At 41.0% G+C, this 23,450-nt stretch overlaps 1 protein-coding gene across 7 annotated transcripts in view; it reads left to right on the top strand.

The window, feature by feature from the left end:
- The window catches only part of DIP2C (disco interacting protein 2 homolog C), a 323,874-nt gene that overhangs the window by 156,687 nt on the left and 143,737 nt on the right, over window positions 1-23,450 (top strand). For 5 of the 7 annotated variants that reach the window (XM_065627302.1, XM_065627296.1, XM_065627297.1 and 2 more), the window contains exons 2-3: window positions 19,369-19,440; window positions 21,908-22,075. In XM_065627302.1, coding sequence (XP_065483374.1) covers window positions 19,369-19,440; window positions 21,908-22,075 — 240 coding nt within the window. The remainder of the gene's footprint in view (window positions 1-19,368; window positions 19,441-21,907; window positions 22,076-23,450) is intronic. The other 2 variants (XM_065627299.1, XM_065627298.1) reach the window with 1 other exon arrangement.

The raw sequence follows: 23,450 nt of genomic DNA, 5'->3' as shown, positions 1-23,450 counted from the left end.
ACTGACTACTTTAGATGGAAGCATTGAAATGGGATATTGCCACTGTCTTGTGTAGAATAGCAATGAAAATGGTTCTGCACTCAAACTGAAGGAAACAAGAGCTACTGCGTATCAAACACCTCAGCTAAATGCTGGATGGGTGGATGGGTGTGTTGAGCCTCTAAATTCCACGGCTTTTGCAATAGTGGGTGGTATGTACCTTGAGAAACAATTTCATCAAAACTCTATCCCTGTGCCACTTGGCAGGACCTATTTATGTGTGCAAGTAGAAAAAGGTGAAATACTTTCTGTATTAGTTGCTTTAGGAAGGCAAAATTTTAGATACCATTGCTTCTGTAAAGCCATCCTTCTATACTCTTGCACTCCAAAATGAATATTTATCTGTAATTATTTGTAGTGTAATTTCCTCCTTTAAGTATTTTTTTTTCCTTGAATTTCCCTGTTCTTTCTTTGGAGCAACTAAAGGAAGATTTACATAAAATGATGATTGACCATCAGTTTGCTTATGGTTGGGTGCCAAAGTGGTAGGAGTTGGGGGATAAATCATCTTCCGTGTTTTTCTTCTTATGAAATAAAATTGTGATGAGTAACTTGTCAAAGCTTTCTGCAGCTATGACCAAGAGTTTCTTGAGTGGGTTTGTGAAGTGTACGGAAATGTCTTTTCACTATCTAGTGTTTTATTTACATTATTTCATGTTTAGTAAGTGCATCCATCTTTTTGCATCCGTCTTAAATGCTGAGTGTAGCCTACAGAAAGAACTTCTTTTGTTAGTAAGGTCAGGAGGGGAAGTTGGAACAGTTCCCTTGTGTCTTGTCCTGGTAAGATTTGGAGCATAACTCCCAGTATTCACTCTGGAACTGGAACCAGGATGCAGTAGTATTTTCTAGTTTTTAGAAAGAATAATATATAAATTGTATAGAGAGAGTTCCATAGGAAAACTCACATCCAAATTTAAGTCACATTTTTCAAGCACAGTAGTTTTTGTACAGGATCTGTAGCTGAAAGAAGAGGAAATGTGTTATAATACTGAATTAAGTCTGCATAAAAGAGAACAGAGTCAGCCCCCGTTGTTGTCCAGTGCAACATTGTTACTAAAGCTTTGCAACCTCTTCAATTTTCCTGAACAAAAGAGGAAGATCTGTGAGCCATCTCCATCACTCTCCTGAACTCTCTACCCACGCAGCTCGTTTTTCTCAGCCAGACCCAAAGGCTTCATCCCGCGTCTTGCTTTGAAGCTGAGGATGGGAGCAGCAGCAGAGTTCTGCTCGCAGTGTCTTTCAGATCAGCCGGCTCAGCGGTGCCTGCGGTTCAGCAGGAGCACACTGAAGGTTATCTCTGCCTGTAGCTGAAGAAAATAGGTAAGGTTAGAAGAAAGAGCTGTAGGTGATTTAAATGCCATTTGAGTTCCAAGGTTGCATCTAGTTTCCCCCTGCTCCCCCTTTCCTCCCTGTCCTGGAACACAAGGAAATTTTGCTCTGGTTTTAGGTTTCTGTGGCTCTGTATTTTGGACTTCCTCCATGTCGGACAGCTGTAACACGAACTTTCCATTTATTATAAATAATGTGTTAGTTATTTATTTCTATTATCATATTATTTTCCACTATTATCAAATAGCCAGTGCAGCCCATAGCTTTGCAGGAGGCTGCAGCCCAAGTTCTGCCAGATTCTGTTAGCCCTTTGTTGGTGGGTAGCCAGGTAAGTAGGTGGCCTGCTTACCCGAAGATCTTTCTAGGATTTACTAGTTAGCATATTTGCTGGAAACTCTGTGCAAACACACTTCATGGGAGCAATGCCTGGTGAATCCACTTCTGGAGATCCACCTGTAGATTAGCCATGCCCTGCAGATCATGCAATCATAGAATAGTTTGGGTTGGAAGGGACCTTCAAAGCTCTTCTAGTCCAACACCCTGCCATGAGCAGGGACATCTTCACCCAGATCAGGTTGCTCAGAGCCCCGTCCAGGGCTCAAAGCCCATCTAGATGCTGCATGAGGAGAGAGAACTGCCAAGGTTCCTGCTTTAGGAGGCCAGATGGAGGGGAGGAAGGGTCCCAAGGCAGAGTTGGCTCACTAAGGTTCAGCTTCGTGTGGAAACCCTACAGTTGAAGGCAGTGCCTGCCGGCAGGTTGGGATGTGAGAGTCCAGCTCCCGTGTAATCCATGATAATAACATCACTGCAACCCAGTTGCCTCAGCAGTGACTTTGCACAATCTGAGCTGAAAGCAAGCAGTGCCGTTTTCTGTAGGACAAAGATGTAAGGTCAAGGAGACAGGACTCTGTGAAGTTGTGGGTTCACTGTGCTGTGGGCCTGAAGAAAGTGCATTGAATTGGCTCTTACGGGAAGAGAATTCGTAAAATGACAAGGAAATTATCAAACCACATTTTGGAGAAAGGAAAGCAGTAGTAAGGCTCAGCACAGATCTATGATAGTCTGTGGCCAACAGAATTACTGAGTCGAATTTCAGGGCTGCGCCTTTGAGTTTTACGTATTTTAACTAAAGCCTGTGTCCCACCTGGATGTGCTCTGAAGGCGTATAGATGAGGTCGTTAGGGACATGGTTTAGTGCTAGACTTAGGTTATAGTTGGACTCGATCATCCTGAGAGTCTCTTCCAACCCAAATGATTCTATGATTCTGTAATTCACATGTAGCACTAAATACTTTGGCTGCGTTAGGGCAGTGATTTCCCTTGGGAAATGAAGAATCCCTTGCTGTATCTCCTAATCATGCATAGCAAGCATCCTTCTATTTCAGCTCTTTCCGTGGCTGGTGTTCTCCCAGTCTCCTGTGCTAACAGCAGAAAGAAATGACGTAGACCTCTTGGTGTACTCTGGAGTGGAAACAGAGCAAGCGCTACTGCAGTATGTCTGGTGTCCCCTATATATACCAGCAGAAGTGAACCATGGCCTTGGTGTACCTGGAAGAAGCATGGTCTGGTCTTTCTTATGTTAAGTCCATGGTGAAGGTCAGTCATCTGTCACATGCAAAAAAAAAAATTTGCAATTGCTCTCCAGTGACTTCATTGATGTGGTAAAAATGAATTTCAATCACCTTTTTGATTAGGTGACCGAAAGACAAATAAGCTGAGCTGCTTTTTTCCTGTAATTTCTTCATACATATGTATGCAGAGTGTAAATCCTGAAATAAGCCATTATGCAGTGCCTGACTTTGCAAAAACTTGTGTTTTTTAAAGGGACTGTTTGACATACAGCTTACAGAGGTTAAAGAGTAAAAATGTATACACAGCCGGATTTATAAAACTCAAGGCAAGTGGGGTTTTTTCATAGTGGAGGTACAAATGTGCTGTTTGTTATTATGCATTATTTATATTACAGTGGTACTGAGAAGTTGCAGAGAAAAGTGCTCTTCCAGACTTTGTGTGACCCAGCATGGCTCTGACAATACACCTGAAATGACAGAGTAGGACAGCACTAAACCATAATGGTTTATTGGGCTGAAGAAGTCAGAGACTCAGTTTTCTAAATTAATATAATTTAAGAGAAAGACATGTCAATGATTGTTCCTATGAGCTATTAGCTTTACAGAAGCTCTTTTGGCTGGCAGGAGCTTAACCTAATACAAACATTGTAGTCTCTCTGTATATTTAATTTGGATTTGTATCCTTGTTGTTCATGCTCCTTCTTTTAGTCACCTATTACCAACAGTGCCCACTGGTAGGTACAGATGCCTACAGAGCCACTCCTGAATTCACCCAAATTTTTCAAGGCATCAGCCAGTCTTACCTGGAGATGCCTGCACTACACATGTAATCACAACCCTCGTTGCAGCTTAGTATCCTCTTGTATCTTGAGCCCTTTCAGCATTTACAAGTCCAAAGAGTTAGCAATTTTATGTTGTAGCATAATTTTGTTCAAAAGGAGTCTCAGAAACCTTTACATAAGAGAAATACTTAAATACGAGTGCAAATGCAAGTTGAAAATGAAGGACTTAGAGATTTCAGGGATTTATTCTTCTAGTTTACTGAGATGGGTTGTAATTTCACATTGGTGCTCATTGCTGTAAAGTTTGCATTTGAGTTTTTTACAATAATCCTGTATTTGTGCAGAACCTTTGTATGGGAGTAGCCATGTCTAAAGAAACCAGCTAATATTTCAGGTACAGAGGCCTGGCTGCACTAAAATGGAAACTGTTCTTAAAAAATATGGAAATAGCTTCTTAAGTAAGAAATAAATTGATAGCCGCTAGGGAGAAGATGTGCTGTTGATCTGGTTTGTACTGCTACATTGAGCTCTTGAGTCTCTCTGGTTTCAGTCCCCTGTATTATATATGCTATATATTCAAAGAAATAAAGAAAACTGTATGCGCTTATCAGATTTAAAATCACAGAATACTAAGATATTTAGAAATTTTTATACATTAGGCACTACATTAACCACTTTATGGAGAGCAGTTAGTAAGGGGTTGGTAAGAGTGTGGTGCATGCAGTGTTATTTTTGTTGTTGAAAGACTTGGAACAGAACCCTTATAAGAAACAAGGGGGAAAAGGATTCTTTCTTTTATTAGCTATAGCCTTTCTAACTTCAAGGAAGCAAAAATATGTCTTTGCAATCTCTTCAACCCTCTTACTCTTCTGGTTTTAATATTTTCAAACAAGTTAGGCTTAGACTGAAGTGGATGTTCAAACCACTCTGCTTCAATCCAGAGAGTGTTTTGGGGTAACATAATGTTTGTATGAAAAGAACCAAAGAAATTGTGGAGTCCTAAAGAAAAAGTGGTTTTTACATCAGAGCCCTTCAAAGTCAGACCTAGGCAGCCAAGGAAAACAGAGACAGAAGTATAAAGCAGAAAAAAACCAATCAGCCAACAGAAGAACTCAGTCCTAATGACAACATGATGATTGATGGTACTAAAATCGCAAGCATCATAAGGAAAGATTTTATTCATATGGAAATATATGTGATCTAGAATCAAATAGTACATATTATAAATTTTAAGGGAGGAGTTTTGTTTTTATTCAGATGTATGAAGTACTCCGAGCATGTTCCGTGTGGGATCTGTGTGTGAGGATGAATAATTTTTATTTTTCTTTTAAACCTCTGGCCTCGGATGGCCTGAGTCTTAACCTTACTATAAAATCAGATCTGTCAAGTTTTTTCAGTTAAATGTAGCCAATCTCTGCTTTTAGGAGCTGATAAGATGTTGTCAAAACTCGCTGTGGGATAAAGGTTTGTATTTGGAGTTTTTAGTGATGGAAACAGGTCAGAAGAGTGACGTGAACATGGGTGTTGGTAGTTGGGGTAAGTGGGCAGCGCTGCACAGAGCTGGCAGCTGTGGACTGGGAGCACTGGGGAGCCGTAGACTGATAACACTGGGAAACCACAGGCTGGAGCTTCTCCCTGCACTACCCACTGTCTCGCCTTAGCCATGGAGGAACTGGCCTGTTGCTGTGATAGCGGGGTGAGAATGATGAACGGCATGGAAAAAAATCTGTATCTAAAGCATGTGGAAAATCTGGAATTAATTACCTTGCAAGGAGCCAAATGAGGAGGAACTGACACAAGTGTGTCAAATAATGAATGCTGCAGAGAAGGTATGTCGTGAACTTTTCATGGCAGAGGATAGGGGGATATTTAATTATCTTAAAAGTTGGCAAATTCACACCGAGTATAATTACATTGTGGAATTAATTCTTCATTGCAAGTTGTTGAGGCCAAGACTTCAGGCAAGACTTCAGCGAAGTTCAAAATGGGATTCCAGGTTTATTTGGGCAGCAAAAGGTGCTCTGAGCTGTAGCAGCGAATCCCAGAAGGTTTTTGCAATGTCGTGCTCTGGGATTTAGATAAGTCCCTAATAGCTTTTGATCAAATGACACTGCGAGGAGAAGGAGAGTAGATTATGTCCATTTTCTGTTTCAAACTTTTAACCTTACTCTGTCGTCTAAGTAACTGTAAGTGTTGAAGGATGTGAATGAGCATTGAAGGGATCCAGTGTGACCGTTCCTGCATTTCTGACACTGGACGTGATCCAGTGTGACCATTCCTGTGTTTCTTACGCTCTTCCAGCCATAAAAATTAACAACCTCTTCAGACATCCAAAGTATGACATTATTAGAAAAGTGGCAAAAGACACAAAGATGCTGTATCTTCCCATCTTACACGTACAAGTTTTCAGATGCCTCTCACAGTTTTAATTATATAAACAAGAGTGGGAATCACCTTTTAGTTCATGCAAGCGTCTGATTCTAGTTGTGCTGTTCATGTTTGAATTCTAAAAATGAAGATTGTAGTGAAAACGGAGATGTTCAGATGAGGAGATAGGCTTTGCAGTGCTACCGTGATGAGAAATGTGACATCAAATGAAGACGGTGAGGCGTGTGGAGAGGGAGCAGTTGTGAGGTCTAATTTCAACCTCAGCCATGGAAACCCTGATCTGGACAGCAGCTGATCCATGGGGTAGTTAGGATAAGCAATATCTGAGATTGTGGACGATTAATAAATTTTTTAAAAAATATGGTAAGCCTTGTGAGCGTTAAACAGCAAAGGGGTGATTAAAGACCTTTGCAAAGCAGCTCTCGGGTTGTGGGTTCTGAGTGTGGCTGGTCTGTGCTCCACCCATGGCCTGAGGCAGAGCCCAGCAGCTGGTTATTTGTGAGGCAGAAAAGAATGAAAATCACTGAAAATATAACTCTGGCACAGCCTTACAATAAGAGTCCACTGGAAAGAAGAAGAGAGTAATGAGTAAAAAGTCAATTCTGGATAAGAAAGAAGCAGAAGATAATAAAAGCATGGTTTGTGCCTGGTATTTCCAGGTCATCGAGTTATTTCTTAAGCATTACCTGGGCCGCCAGCTGATCTGAGTGTATACCCTTGCTGATGTGGACTTACAGTCAGAGATCTGGATGTACGGCTCTGCTTGTGTGGGACAGCAGGCACAGGTACAGCTTCACCTGATATTTCACCCGTGACTTTGGCGGGTTTAAGCGGACGGTTGTCCACTCATTTTGGGCACTCGGATCAGCGGCATTTGGGGACCAAATAAGTGCTTGAAGACACAACTGCAGGACTGAAGTTCTTGAATTTCAGTGCACACAGTTGAAGGCTGAATGCTGATGTGTGTGTGTGTTGGTCACATGCATTTCTGTCTGAAGCAATCCATGTGTTTGTGCTCTCTGAACTGTACTGAAAAGTCAGTGTTTTGTGTGTATTTACAAGAGCTTGTAAATCCTTCCTTAATTCTTGCATTCTTAATTTCTTAAAAAACGGCTACCTTCCCAGGCTCTGCTAGTCCTGTTTCCCAGCTGGAACTTAATAACAGAGTATTAAATGAAGTCTCTTGTTAATTTTCTACATGTTAAGTAACCTTTATTGGCACCTGTAAAGTATAGCTGTATTGTAGCTGTAAAAACAAATGGACTGACGGCTTTTGTAAGGTATGTTGTTGGTGTTCCTTTGGTCCTCAGGCTGGCATGTTTGACGGTTTACCTAGTGATTCACAAAATGAAGTAACCCACAACGGGAATTCCTGCAAACCAGTGAATTAAGAAACATTAGTGATAGTAATTAGCTACCCGTCAGCTCGTGACAATTGAAGAACAAGAGCCGAGTGGTATCTGTTTTGACATATCGATGCAAACTTACGTTCGTGGGCTTTCTCAAAAACTTCTGCTTCCAAACCACCAGCCCTTTCTGTGGAAGCCAAACTCAAGTGCTGAACTTTATCATCATGGGAAATGACCTTTGCTAACACCTGCCTGTTTGAAAGGCATTGCTGGTTTTGGCTTCTGTGAAAATGCACACTACTCAGTAAAAGTTTGCTTGCTTTTATTTTATTAAGTATAGCTATGATTTCATTCCAGCTTCTTTTTTTTTTTTTTTAAGAACTCTATGTTGCGTGAAAGAATGTGTCCAAGACATGAAAGCAGTGGCTTTTTTCGTGTTTGAAATATTCTATTATTTTTGAGGGAAAAGGCTACAGAAATCACAGAATAACCTCATTAACATTTTAAATAAATAATGAACTGAGGAAGAAAAGGAGATGTTTGCACATCTGGCTTACTGCAGAAAATTTCTATGTCTTGATCAAGAGTAGTTGTAAGCTGGAAACAGAAAAAAAGAAGGATGAGAGCATGGAGATGTGGTTTTCCAGCTGCCTCAGTGTGTGCAGACCCAGCAGAAACGTGTGGATTTCCAAGTGCCGTATTTCACAGGCACTGGAGGGTGATGCCTCCTATGAGAACAGCTGCTGTGTGCTAACATCAGCATGAGTTGTCACATTAGGTCTGCAATAATGTCACAGACCTTTAGGAGCCTTCAGAGGTGCTGCAGCAGGGAAAAAATGGAATTGTCAAATGTTGTGAAAGCTGTGGAGAGCAGGGACATTGATCGTGTCTTGAGGTAATTGAAGATATGCAACTATTTTTCCTTTCGAGTTGTTTTGCAGGCTTATGAGAGTAGGATCTGAATCAGCCTCTGGGTGATGGAAGTCCTTGAGCCAAAGGATGCATATTTTCAGTGCTTCGTAAACACTTTGCCCACATAACAAGAGAACAGCGAGCTGCTTTTGGGCTTTTCTGTTCTTTTAGTAACACGTTTGGAAAAGAGTTGAGTAACCAGATGATGTTAATTCATCTTGCTGTTTGAAGTCCTTCTGGAACAAAGTGGGGAAATGACACGAATGCATTTTAGGTTGTTTCTTTTAAGAGTGGAATTTCAGTACTTGTGTTCATGCAGAAATTATGCTAGTGACGGTTTTCGAATGCAGTTTTTTTACAAAGAAAAGATGAAGTGATCTGCAACCTTATTAACATATATTGCAGTTCATGTATTGCAGATGCCTTTAAATGGCTGTTCATTTTATCATATTTGGCTGTTGGGTCAAAATGTATTTTAAAATATCATCCTAAATCGCATTTACAGGCTGTACAATAAGGATTTTTTTTTTGATTTCTTGAGACCAGAGAGAGATTCCATTTACTCTGTGTTACCAGGACAGGCATATTCTAGTATTTATAATTGGAGATAGATTCATTTGTTCTGCATACATCTTCCTTAGTTTTGAGGCCCAGATTTGGTTAAAAATCTGAACTGGGTTTTCTTTGAATTGCAAATTAATTGCAGTGAATATTGAATTATCTCAGGTTAGTAGGAAAAGGAATACTTTCAGGAGCTGTGCAGTTTGGGAAGCATTTATTATTTTATAAACAGTTTGTCTAGTGGTTATTCTATATTAATGACAGAAGAAAAAGCTTAATTTGCTGAAGTGGGCAACTAGGTAGTATCAGTGCTGGAATAATAAATGCAAAAATACTGGTGGGCGAAAGTCCAATGGTAACATTTCTAACTCTCAAACAATGTGTCATTATGAGATTTATGAACAATGACTAGTAATGGTGTTTAGGAACGGAAAAAAAAGGTGATCTGAGCCACATGTCTAGTTTTAATGGAATGGGATACCTCAGATGCATTTTGAGGGAAGCTGGGTGAAAGACAGGGAGGTAAATGAAAAACCTGATAAAATAATACCTGAGTTATCTTTGATAAGGTACATTGTACAAGTCTGGCCTGATCGCTTGCTTTGTGAAGGTTATTCACTTGTTTAGACAAGTGAAGTTTGTGTACCTGGAGGCCAGGAAAGCCTGTGATACAGGCAAGGCTAAATGGAAAAGGATTATTTCAAGTTGAAAAGATGAAGATCAGTGGAAAAAATGCAAAAAAGGTGAAGAAGATGCTATAACAGTTTGGAATGAAAAAAGGAGTCCAACTGAATTTAGTTCCAGGTGGAAGTAAATTACTTTCTGGAAGGGTTTGACGTGCTCTCCTGCAGTCCAGGGGACAGGACTCCATGGCCCAGCAGTTGCCATGGACCTGTTTGACACCTTTGAAGACCTCCTGAAGGAAGGTTAGTAGAATGGGAGGTCAGTTTTTCTTCAGGGGAAGATGAGCAGTGAGGTTTATGAACGAAAGTGCAGCCCTTCCCTCCACAGCGCTGCTGCCGCGGAGGCCTCACCCGCAGGCCGCCCCGTTCATTCCATGCAGCCTCCGTGGTCTGTAGTAACTCAGGTGCTCTGCTTCGGAGCTGGTGTCTAATGTGCTAAAATGAAGTTCCGAGGCACAAAATTATGAACGGATTTCCTTGGAAAGACAGCATCAGTATGTGTGTACTATGGTCTTAGAGTTCAGGAGTTTCTGTGTGGTGTTTCCTGTGTCTCGCAGTCATATCAGAATTGCTTTTCAGCTACATGAGAGACAGAAGAAGAGCAGCACAATTTTGTACCTGTTTTGGGTTATTTGGACTGTGGGATGTAGGTCAGAGAACATTGATTCGACCTTTAAAATGCACCTCATTGCTAGCCATTGCTGTGTCTAAGTTGTCAGTGCTCTCCTGCTTAGGGAAACTTGTGTTCCCAGGTGAGATAACATTAGAGTCCATCACAGCTATCTGAGCAAGAATGTAATTGGAAGCCAAGAAGAAATACTTTAGAAGGAGATGTGGTTTTTGGAAGTTTACATGACTTATTCTATGCTTTGGACCATCTCCAGCCTGTCTCCCAAAATACGACTGGTAGAAGATGCCTTCATTTAATGCACGTTAGAACATGTAAAACTAAACTTGCTTTGTCCTCCAGAGGAAATTGGAAGCAATAGCTTACCTCTTAACTAAATCCATAGATAACCATCTTTCAGATGGCATTCTAAGAAGGGAACTCTAATAAAGTAGTTTCACTTTGCACAGAGTAGCTAAAAATCTGCTGAGGCAGAGCAGATGTGAGCGACTGCTGGATGTTGTTACTCAGGCGCTCAGCACTCGGAAGAGGGATGTGCACGTTGGTCGGCTGTTCTGGCATCGCAGGATGTTGGTCATTCCCATTTGGATGCTTTTAAAATGAATGTGTTTACTTCAGATCTTTTTTGAAAGAAACTAAAGTTGTTTTACTCTTGTTTGGAAGCTTGAAAAGTGAACTGGAGTTACTGGTGACAAGCAAAGCACTGTAACTCGTGACTGGAGGCAACAAGAGGGTGGGTCAGGTTGTTGAAAGAGTTGTTCATTAGAACTTGTAGGTGTATGGAGGATTTATAGATCATCCCATAGCTTGATTCACGTTAGTGCACCTGGGCACGCCGAGTTTATGGTAGGTTTGTGTCTCAACTGTTGGAAATAGGAAAGCAGGTGATGGGTGTATCAGTGAGCAACAGGCGTTCAGGATTCTGGAACACTGGTGGTGGAGTTTATGATTGCGGGGCTTGAACTGAAAGAAGTAGTAGGAAGTAACTGGTTAATTGGACTTAATAAAAGTAACAATATCATTTCAACTGAAAAATGTTAATATCATGGAAGACACTTGTATTCCCTCCACAAATGATTACTTTTTTTTTTTTAGTTCTTCAAAATCGCATGTCGCGTAACAAAACATGGCATACTAAAATGGCAGACCAGACTATTGAGCTCGATGATGTCCCAAGTGATGCATTTTTAAAGACATTATGGTCACTCAGCATAGTCGTTATGGTAATTCAAGTTCCTGTTCGCAACTACTTACAACTCCTCAATATTCTTCCACAACCATTAGTGGTCTTCTAATTGTTTGAAAAGGAGTATTCCTGCTTCAGTTTCCCCATGGTAGTTAAGAAATCTGGGCTTTTCTGCATTTGCATCCAGCTGTCAAAGTATGTGGAAATTTGCATTTGCATGAAGGGGTTTTTTTGCCCAGAAGAGGTTCTATTTTTACAAAAACTGTGGGAAGAGATTTTGACATTTTGGCATTCTAATACTATAGTACAACTGCTCTACATACCTTTTTTTTTTTTTTAATTAATCAATGTAATGTCTTTAACCCACATTAGGGTAAAATAAAGTTATTTTGGTAGTGCTGAAACACTTCTATTATTGACTAGCATAACTAATCTCAAACACAAAGCTTTATGGTAAACCCAAATCAAAAGGGAGAAAGTTGCAATACATCAGGGAAAGGCATTGTTTTGGTTTGGTTTGATTTTTTTTTTCCCAGCATATGAAAATAGGAATTCCAGATTTGTGTTCTGAATTGAAATTTGTGAGGAGCTCTGCAGTTACACTGTGGTGCATCAGAATACTGGAAGCAAAATTATGGATGACGGATTTAGAGATCTGTTCCTTTTTAGAAGATTTACGTTCTCTTCCAAGGAGATTAACCCATTTGGACTTTTTTGGTTGAACTTAGTCAGGACCAAAGTAATGAAAAAATAAATAAAAATACAAGGTCACAAGCAGGAGGGTTGTTTTCATAGGCTGGTTCCTAGAGAAATGGCAAAATAAGAAATTTCCCTATTGATCAATTTTATCATTTGACTTAGCTATTGCAGGATTTCCTTTTGGAAAGCCTGGGTATATTTTTCTGCCCAGAGGAGCAAATATGCTTCCAGGCTGGTTTGAATTCTCAATTTTGTTTCATACATCCATTATATGTTCCTCCTTCAAGATTCCTCCTCCTCTTGTGATGTGGTTTTTTTGGGTGGTGTTTTTTTTTATTATTATTTCCCCAAGACATTTTCAGTGCTGGGAAAAACTCGTGACACAAATTTGCAGTACCCAGTGCAGCGCAACATTTATGGAAATGTCTGATTTGCTCTGAACTATAAATTCTAAATAATGATAAGTGGAATTACTGCTGTAATTATCTTTCTTTAGGGAACATTTCTAACTTGAAATATAAAGCCTGTCTAGTAAATAACATTTATCAGGAATGTTTCCTCAGGCATGCTTTTCAGAATTGTATTTTATTTTTATCATGAGCAAGATCTGACTCTGCACGGTTTGCGTTAGAGACAGGGAGAATAACTAGAACAGGCAAATGCCTCATAGGCACAGGAAAGCGAGTGGAGAAATGAAAGATGAGCTTCCAGCAGCTGCAAAGAGGATATACACTTCAAGGGTGCCCTATAAGCCTTATAAAGCAATAAAAGAAAGAAAACAATATTATGAAGGGTCCTAACAGCCATAAAATTCCAAAAATGGCAAGGATCGCTTTCATTATATAAAGTGTTCGTTAAAGCTTTAAATAATGAAATAATCTCTTGCCACTGAGAATGGAAACCTTCACCGTTCCGCCGGCCTCTGTTTACTTTACAGTAATGCAGGCCATAAAAGTCGTGCGGCAGCAATGCTGCGTCCCGGGGGATGCCCGAGGGCCGCGCGGTCCCGGCGCCCCAGGCGGGGGGTCCCCGGCTGCTCCCCCGGCAGCCGCGGCCACGGGGACCCGGCTCGGCCCGGCGCACAGCGTCTGAGTCAGAACATCCCCTGCACTGGTTTAGTTGGCTTTGGTTAGGTGTTTCAGGGTTCTTTCCAGGAGAGTTCTTCTTGATTTCTTCTTCCCTGTGAAGCCCCGGAGTATTTTGGGTGTTGGGGAAACGTGCTGAAGACTTTGGGACCAGCAAGTAAGTGGGGAAACTCATTGAGGGGTCTTACGGGATTCAAGGTGGAGGTACTCAAAAGCATCCACTTACTACTAGCTTTTAAAATAAAATCTAGAATTTGCATTAAAATTAAAAATTTAGCAGATATTACAACAGGTATTTAATTTGTCTGTCAAAAGAATGGCAAGAAGGCATTTATTTTGAAGAGGAATACTTTTAAAATTCAAAAGACCTTGTATCTGTTATTTTAGCAGTGCTAATATAGTCCATCTAATCTGTTAATAGCATAATCTGTTTAAATATTTTTTTCCTGAATTAGAAGCCACTTTAGAAAACATTATAAGCTGTAAAGTACACACAGAGCACTCTTCCTTATCTGTCATTGAAATTCAGCCATTTTCTGCTTTGCTTGCAACATACAGGAACAAAATGTATCCTTGAGGAAAAAATAGAATTCAGCTATACGTAGGTAAAATTATCATTGAAGCCTTTAAGCTGCAACGTACTCCCCTTAAAGGCACTTGAGCAGTACTGTAATTTATGATACTGTTTGCAGTCAAAGTGTGGGATCCCATTAATTTTTCTGCCCGGTGCCACAGTTTACCACTTGTTTCTTTGTCATGGTTCTGAGTAGTTTCCGAAGCTGCTGATGGGGTTAAACATCTTTTTAAAAATACATTGGAAAACAAAACAGCTCCTGATATATATTTTTGTGTTCATGTACGTGCTACATGAGATATATTTGTGCAGTTTTGATATCTCTGTACTTGCACCATCCAAAATGAAATGCTTTTGTCTCTTGGCATATTTTTGGAAGACCAGACAGGGAGACTGTCTGCATCATGAGTGGGAGAAGTAAATGAGTCACAGTTCTCTTTATGAGGAGCTTTGTTTCATTCAAATCCCTCTTGCCAAGATGCTGACACTGAATTTGAGTCATCAGCAATAAACAAGTCGTACAGAAAATTGAATCTTTAGAGGGCAGAAAATCATGGGCAAAGGAAAGGCACTCACCGGCAAGCTCTCCATTAGTCTGTATTTGAGAGGAGTTATTGATTGCATTATTTCCCATGGTGGATTTTTCCACAAGTGCCTTAAACTAATTCAAAGTCCCAGTCTGAAATTTCATTTTGAAACTTGGCATGCGTAGTGAAAACCAGCAACGTCAGTCAGACTTCGAGATCACTGAACATGAAATTCAGTTTTTACCGCACTAAACAAGGTGATTGTAGTCCCTGGTTTTATCATTAGCTTTTCACCTGTGCTGTGTCAGAAAAGACTGAGATCTGCAAGAAGTGTTGGCACCATCCAGAAAAAAAGGAAAGATTTGGATGAAATTTGTCTTATACTGTGTTTGGTTGAATTTCCAACCCCCCTGTGTAATGCTGTTATCTTTTGCTTGAATAAATTTACTTTGTCTATCATGGTAGCAGTCCATCAGGACTGAACACATTTGCGTTCAGGAAGTGATAATATGACAACTAATATATATTTCAGTTGAAAGGGAAGCTTCTATACTGTATCGACTTTAAATGTTTTACTTCCACGAAAGTAGCACAGCACCTTATTTGTCTATGGTAGCAGCGTTTCTAACCACTCATAGCTTTTAAGGTGTAAATGCTTTAAAGCAGGGTGGTAATGTACAAATATTTTTCATGTGTGAGTATTCTCACATTTAATAACCTTCCCCTCAACAAAACACTAAAAAGTCAATATTTTGCTGATTTCCTAAAATGCGCCTTTTTAAAATTTTCATTTTATGTTGTAATTCCATGATCAGCCTAGTTCATGACACACAAATGGATAAAGCTGCCTCACGGAGGGGCCGGGAAAGGGGGTAGGATAAGAGGAACGACTTCAACATTTAGAGTCATTTATTACTCCTGGAAATGTCTTGTACAACGTGGAGTGTCCCCAGGGGCTCTGTGTTTCCCTTGCGATGAGCGTGTGTGCCGCGGTTCCTGCTCAGCCGTCTTTGTAAAGAGACAGAAATCCAATGCCGTTAAAGGACAGAGAAAAATACAGCGAATTTTCAGAGAAAACCAAGGGTGTAATGCGAACAGTAGCAGTTGTGAGCATAGTCAAATGAACTTACATTACAGCGCCTCTTTGCTAAATCCAGCTCCAAAATCCTTGTTGTCTGTGAGCGGCAGTGTGGGAGAGCGTTTGCATCTGCAGCTCTGGAAGGTGCAGAAACATGGGCACAAATCACAAGTACGGAGATGAGAACAGGATTTCGGAGTGCCAGGGCCCTGGTCCTGTTCTCAGACAGGCAAACTTTTTCCTTGGAGGGTCGGGTGGTTTTTCCTTTGTGCTGTCCCTTTCCTTGCAAAAATGTTATTTTTCTTCTTGTGCCCAAAAAAACCCTGGAAGATTAGAAATCAGTGAACTTGCTTTGTGTGAAGAAGATCAGTGTCTGTATGCCTGTTGTTCAGAAGTCCTCGATGGTCAATTTTAAATATGGCTGGGGAAAAAATCAGGGTAGAATTTGCTGCCTTTTCACTGTTGGTTACTGTTGTTGAGCTTGGATCTCTCAGGCTTGTGCTTTGCTCTTCTTCTCCGCTGACCCTTGGACCCAATGCCCTCCAGGACATCCATCTGTGGCCCTCCTAGGGTGGAAACCTGTCAGATCACCAGGGGAGGTGAGGAGGAAAAGAGCAACATGTCCAGAAGAAAAAAAAAACCTGGAGAATACCGATGCAAATAGGAGGCTGAAAAACTTGAGTGCAGTGAAGTGGCCTGGGAGGAAGGGGAGGAGGAGGAAGAGGAGGAGGAGGGCCTGGGGACCAGCCGTGGGATGAAGCTGAGAAGCAGCGGATCAGGGCAGGGCAGTTGAGAGCAGGGCCAGGGGGAGGGCTGAGGAAGGAGATGGCAGATGGAGCAGAGTGATGCAGCGAGGAGGTCTGAATTTGCAGAGGCTTTTAAGAGTTTATTAATGTAGTGAGTAGAAGAAACAACATGAACAGTCTACTGGAAAGACACTGGGGTTTGAGACCCTTTTCCCTTCTGTCTTTGGAGGTGGACTTTGAGCGCACGCAGCAAAGTCCTGCTGGCTTCTCAAGAGAAGAAAGGTCAATTAAGAACAGAGAGGTAGCATAAATCCTGTATTCTCGTGGCGAGGAAGTATAGTTCATGTAATCCTGTTGATATTCTCCAAAACCTGAGCCTAAATTCCATATTGTGCTGTGGAAGAGCATGAGTTAGGTGAAGCTGACTAGTAAGGAGTTTGTTGCTTATGTGATACTTGTAAAATTATTCCATTAATTTGCAAAGGAATAAAGGACATAGGCCAAAGGTCTTAATATTGTGTTTAAAAAAATTACTGAATGGTAATTTATGATAAGAACAGAGTTTATGTTCCCATAACTTCTGGTGGGCTGTGTTTAGTATATGTTGGGAGTTTATACAATGAGTTCAACATAGCTTTGAAATGCAATACTTTTGCATATATTGTAATAATATTTTAATGGCATATTCTGAAGTCTGTCTACCTGAGAAAATACATATTAATACAAATACCACTAATCCTGATAAATAAATCATAGTACTTCCCCAGACTACATGGTACTGTTGACTTCATCCCACCTTAGAATGGAGTCACCATTGTTTCTTCTCAGAATAATTCCTCTATGTGATGAACTTCAAACAAGTGAGTCTGGATACTGATTTCAATGAAAACATTATTGACGAAAGATAACACTTGATATTTATCTTTCCCACTTGGGTGTCAAAGAAATTGCTTGTTCTCTTCATTTCTTTCCATTAAGGATAGTATAGGTTTAGAAACTAGTGGAAGAAACTGAAATAGCAGGACTGGGTGCAGGTTGCATAAGCAATGTCTAGAATGTATAGCTTGAGATATCGATTCGCATGTGCGTGTACCACCATGTACGTGGAAGAGTAACCAATAAATAGTTAGGCACCTGTTGGTAATAGTTCATATTTAAAATGGCATTGCCAGCTTGCACATACCACAGTGGAGCTGTGGTTCACCATAGCATATCTCTGCTCTCCTTTGAGAGCGATAGTAAAATAAGAACACCAAATTTTTAATCAAATTAAGATGTGTCTGGAATGCATAAGAATTCAGTATTGATGAACACAGGAAATAAATGGTAATTTGTTTAGCAAAACTTCAAAAGAAAGCTTAAATCTTATTTTCTAATTTTCAAATAGAAATAAACACATTTTTTCATTAAAACATTTTAATGAAGTGGTATCTATAGCTACTGTCTGGTTTTGTGAGAAGCTGATGATTGCAGTGGAGAGGGAGCTTGTTTGGGTAGTTTGAATACATGCCAGAAGGACTCAAAATGGGAAGAAACACGCTTGAAGAGTCAGTAGGTCTGAACTTTAAAAGCTTGGGTCCTCTTGCCAAGTCTGCCACTTCTTCCCTGCGTAAATATGGGACGGTTATCATTTGAAGTGCTTCACTCTCACCATCCTCATTTAAAAGCACAGATATTTAGCTGACTCCTTTTGTAGAGCAGTTGGAGATAGGGTAGTGGAGAGGACAGGGGTTATTTTAAGCCCTGGTTTTTAACTGGGGGCCAGAGGTTGACTCGGGACACTGAGGCTTGGAGAATTTTGCCTTCTTATTGCTTATTGGAACCATCCCCAAGAAAAGGTCTTTCATCAAGGAATAATGTTTGAAGGTGTTTTCATGTAGTTATTGATTTCAGACGAAACCACAGGGAGCTCTTTCTATACGTCAGTGCTAATTTAGCATCCATTGACCAGCGGGGCTGGGCTGAAATGCGTATGCATTTCTTGCCAAATGGTCTCCTTAGCTGAAGGTTGAACAGAGGGGTGTCAGAACATGAACAGACACGCGTTGCTGTATGTACCTGAACGTGACTGCCAAAGCTCTGCTGCTTTTTGTGGTTTCTGCCCTCCTAAGTCCTCAGCCTTTTACAAACATACAAGTCCAGTTGTTGCAACTGAACTTTACCTGCGTGATGAGTGTCGCAATAGCAGATGCGCGTATTGAAAGGGCAGGGAATATGGTGTTATTTCAAAAATCTTTTAATTGCAAAACTTATCACTCTTTTTAGCATCCAAATCAGTTTGTATTGAATTTAGTGTGTACATGTGTGTGCCTGCATCTGTGCTTACACATTTGGAAAGAAGAATCTAGATATTTGAATTGTATTTGAACAAATATTTTAACCATTAAAGGTAGATTTAGAGCTCCAGAGCCTGGACTGTATCACAACTTCACTGCCAAACCTCTCCTGAACTCTAATAAGACTAAAAGTATGTGTTTTGTTGTACATATCTAATTATCCATGACTTTCTTTTAGGAAGCTTTTATAGAAAATTAATTTTTTGTCCTTACATTAAAAAAAAGTTACTTCAGGAAACTACAGATACAGTGAAGGATCATATTAATTGAATTTAAGAAATTCAAACATTTGTCTACAAAATGGGTTTTTTTGAGATTTAAGTGGAAAGTCAGACAAAGAGTCTTTATGCTACTCTTTTCTAGTGGATCTGTGGTAGATTTGTTTTGGTTTGGTTTTGTTCCTCTCAGTACTGCTTAGAAATCAGCTAAAACATTTATATTGCAGAAATGATATAGCAGCAATTTCAAGTCTTTTGTGCCTTACATGCTTGATTAGAAAAATCCTATTAATGATAGAAAATGCTAATCAGCTATGTGTTTTGCCAGCCACTACAGGCCCACGCACTCTATATAATCCATTGTTTATCAACCTAATGAAGGTCATTGTAGCTTTTGAAAGCTTGTGTGACAGCATCTGAAAATGGTTTTGAAACTCGGTGCCACTGGACTCCGGTGCTGGAACACGTCAAGGCTGCGTATTTACTTGTCAGAATGGTTCTGGCATAAATGAGTTTTTTTCTGGGCGGAATGATCATACCGTGCTTTTCATCTTTTCATTATACTTGTCAAGACAGACGAACAGTGCAGTGGTGGCTAAGCTGATGGTGCTGCCATTCAGCAGCTAGACACTGTCTTTATCCATGTCTTACTGATTCTCCTTTTCCTTTCTTGGCAGGTGACATCACACAGAAGGGATATGAAAAGAAGAGATCAAAATTAATTGGGGCCTACCTGCCACAGCCTCCCGGTACGTGTATCTGTGCTTGCGATATATGGAGATGTCAAGTATACTGATAGTTGCCACAGTAAAAATCTGCATCTCTGAAGAAACGTATGCGGCAGAAGCAAAGCTATTGTTGTGCAGAAAAAGCTTATTCCATCCATTTTATGTATATATTTATATATATGTCTGCTTTGATGTGCGTGTACATTTTTTACATACGTTACTGTGGGCTTGGCAGTCATGTCTGGAAAATAAAATCAGCCTAGGCTTATTAGAGAGGCATTGTTTGTTAGAAGTAATGCAAAAATACAGTGGAAAACGTGATGTCCTAATTCATCGTGACCTCAGCCAAGTAAAACGTTCCTAACAGAGGTATACACAAGATTGGAAGAGAACCTTGGAGCTTTGTACCTTCCTTAATTTCTGGATTTTTTGTCCAAATCTCCCTTTTGAAGGCACTAGAGAGACCAGCAACATCCCTAGAGTTCAGCTTGGGCAATCAATCCTTTATAGATATCTGGTCTCAGAGTTGAGGGATATGTTGCGTGTACTTGCCCAAAAGGTGTAAAAATATCATCAGATTAAATTTGATAACGTATTGCTTCGTTGAAATGATATACAAGAACTTTTCAGAGTTCTTTCACTCTTCCAAGGCACTGGATCATGTAGTTGAATGTGTAGTTGTAGGTATTGGTGTAGGTCTCCATTTTGTGTGCTCCACACACTCGTGCCATCTTGCTCACCTTATGGAGGCTCCACTTGAGCTTGGCTATCCTCTGAGCGCAGTTTTTGTTGCAGGCCTGGGAACTAGTTTCCTACCTCTTTTACAAAATCCTGCCTTTATGATGGAGTTGATGGTTTTCTATCTGAACCGCTCACGTGTGGAGGAACCACCTTGTGCTCTGTTCTTCAGGTGTATATGTATTAGCCAGCTCCGTAGCAGAATGGCATTTTTGTGCCTTTGGATTTCACTCAGTCTGCTCCACTGGTGGGAGCTCCACAAAAGAGATCAGTGTTAGAGACACCTCCGTTTTCAGAAGCAATGCAGTCTGATTGCAGGGTGTCTGTGACATTTCCTAAGCACTGGGAGCCATTAGAGAATGAAACAAATCGAATCAGCGGAATTACAATACCAGAGGTGCAGTTATTAAATTTCTGGGTATTTATTGGTCTGACCGGACTGTCAGACGTACAGTCGCCTTCACGGTATGTTCTCACGAGACCTGCTTAGGTTTGCTGAGTTACAGAGAGCCTGTTCCCTCACAGTAATCCTCAGCACAGCCGTGGGGTTCGTACCCGTAGTTGTTTACACAAAGCTCATAGTATTCTGGTCAAACTGTCTCAGTGACTGAAACTGCTGGGGTTTCGTCATGAAGAGAGAAGGTGGAGAACCCCGTCAGGTTTATCTTTCAAGGTCTCTGTTGTGATACTAAAGTTTTCCAATGTAAGGAGAAGTAGAGAGATCTCTGTAAGCCAGTCCTCTAGGGGGGTCCATTCAATGATTTGAAGAGATCGTGACTGAGATTGTAGCTGATTTAGGGCTGTTTTAAAGATGGGACAAAACGGAGTGAACTTTTTGTGCTCTACAACTTCCCAGTTAATCCTGCACTGGGAGTGTGGGATATGTATGAGTGAAGGAAGAGTATAATGAGATGAAGAGAAGTACTGAAATCATGTCCTCTGTTTTCTTCTATGTACATCGAGCTCAGTTGTTTAGCTGATGGCTAAATGAATTATGTTATTATAGTGGAAGACACTGCTTCTACTGTATCATTTTCCTCCAGAAACTGATAATTATTTGTGCTTGGGTCTTTGCTGTCTTTGTACTTTTTGTTTGTTTTGTTGTGTTACCTTTTGGACAAAGTCTGAAAGAGTTCAATTTGATACTTTCCTTCTAAGACTTTACTCATCTGAACGGCTTGAGGTCCCTGCTCATTAGGAAGGATGAGAATAATCCTTTCCAAGAAATAAGATAGCAAAACAGATGCTGCCTTTTGTAAGCCTCTGTTAATATCTGAGCAATCACATACGTGACCAATCAGTCATTTGTTTCTTTGTTGTAATCTGTTTTGATGGGGAACTGCAAGAGTTTACAAGATTGGGTGGTCCTGTATCTTGCTATTGAAGGGGAATAGATGTGTTAGAGATATTCTGAAACAGTGTGGAAGCGGACATGGCTCTTTCGCTGGGACTGGAGGCATTGGGGAAGGATTTGCATTCTGTGACTGCATTCAGTGAACTAAAGGAAATCCAGAGGCAGTTCCCCGGTGTTGGGACATCCAGTCCTGCCACTGCACCTTTGCTGACATTACTAATGCCCATGTTGGCAGAGTGGAACATTGACCCGCGTTGGCTCCGTGAGTGTCCTGTGCTGTCTGTGCGTGCGTGTGCGTGTGTGCTCTACTGCATGGGGGCAGCAGCTCCATTCGTTGCTGTAACAAATGTAAAAAAACTAAACGTGAATTAATTAGTTTTTTTCAACTTGTTACAGCAGCGAATGGAGCTGCCGCGGTACGGTGTAGACTGCAACACAGTGAAGGAGCTGCCAGAAGAATGCTCCGCACTGCCAACATTGGTGTCTGTGACATCCGGGAAGCGGCCGCTAGAGAGAGAGCAGCCAGCACGGCAGGAAACCGGCCTCTCTTTTATTTTCGTTTTGGTGAGCACAATGAATGTATCTTTTCCAGTCCGTATCTGTCTGTAACTGTGCCTCATCTGGAAGCCTCTGGTAGACACCTACATCAAGATGATAGCCTAGGAGCTGCCACTGACAAGGCAGGACAACCAAAGGACAACACCTGGAAGGTTGTTACCGACTTTTATCTGCCTAAGAGTGAAGAGATGGGAAAGGAGAAGAAATAGTCCTTCTTAGTAACATTTGAGCATGTTAACATCTCTCTAGCTTCCATACTGTGGGTACTTTGGAAGAAGTTTCATACAATAAGCTGACGAAACCCAGGAAGGTGTGTGTTTCTCATTCCCTTTTTGGCACTACCTTTTTACAGAGCTCTGGACAGGCCCAAACCCACTAGAATCTGGAGGAAGCTGTAAAAATCGAAGCGCCCCTAATTCTGTGCAATTTCCAAGTAGAGATCTCCGCCCAAGCTCCACTCACATCCAAACTGTTCAGAAGCAAGTTGACTTTTAGGAATAGGCGTAAGGCTGGTAGAGCAGACTGGAGGAAGAACATTCTGCGGGGCTATGTGGCTGCAGCGTGGACAGGCAAGGGGTGACCCCAATTAGCTGAGCCCTTCAGCAGGTACCCATCCTGCCCGCTGGGGTGGCGGGCGGCTGGTGGCAGGCAGCCTGCTCCTGCTCCCGCTCCCGGGGTTTGTAGCAAGGCTGTGGAGGATTCACGGGCCCCCAGGACACCAGGTTTTCATTGGCAGATGTGGGCACATAGAAGACATCCCACTCTTACCTGTGTGCTTGTCCACACTCCCACAAGGTGGTCCAGACGCAATGTAAGAGGTGGCTAGAGGGAAGAGAGGATTTGCAGTTCTGTCAGGATGAGACATACCTGTAAAAAGGTTATCCCTTTGAGACACCCTTCCCCAGTCGTTTTCAAACCAATTTGCTACAAGACTATAAGGAGATCCATATCAGATTCTTACTGTGGTGTTTGTATTTCTCATCTTACATAGGGCTGCTCTAAGTCAGGTTCCCTCAGTCTGACATCGTTAACTTCCTTTGCCCAAGACTTTTGCAAAGTGGGAATGATTAAATTTAAATTGCAATTTCAGGTTTAACTGAATTAATGATATAAAACCACGCAAGTGCTAAATGTAGGCAGTTGAAGTTTATGTTATACATATATAAACACACACATACATATATATATATATATCTTGACATATACCAGAGGTATTTTCGTTGTGCTCATTGGGATGCTGTCATTTTAGAAAGGAGCGCTGGTACTTTTCAGGATAATCCTAATCCAAAAGGGGAAGCTGGGCAGCCACATGGTTGATGGCATACCAGGTAATGTGGGAGTTCACCCTTAGGCTCCCTATTTTTGACAGGACAGTCCCAGA

This window comes from Caloenas nicobarica, chromosome 2, assembly GCF_036013445.1.
Source record: "Caloenas nicobarica isolate bCalNic1 chromosome 2, bCalNic1.hap1, whole genome shotgun sequence".
In the NCBI taxonomy this organism is placed as follows: domain Eukaryota; kingdom Metazoa; phylum Chordata; class Aves; order Columbiformes; family Columbidae; genus Caloenas; species Caloenas nicobarica.
The sequence above is the reverse complement of the archived record's forward strand: the minus strand, read 5'-3'. Positions and strand labels throughout refer to the sequence as shown.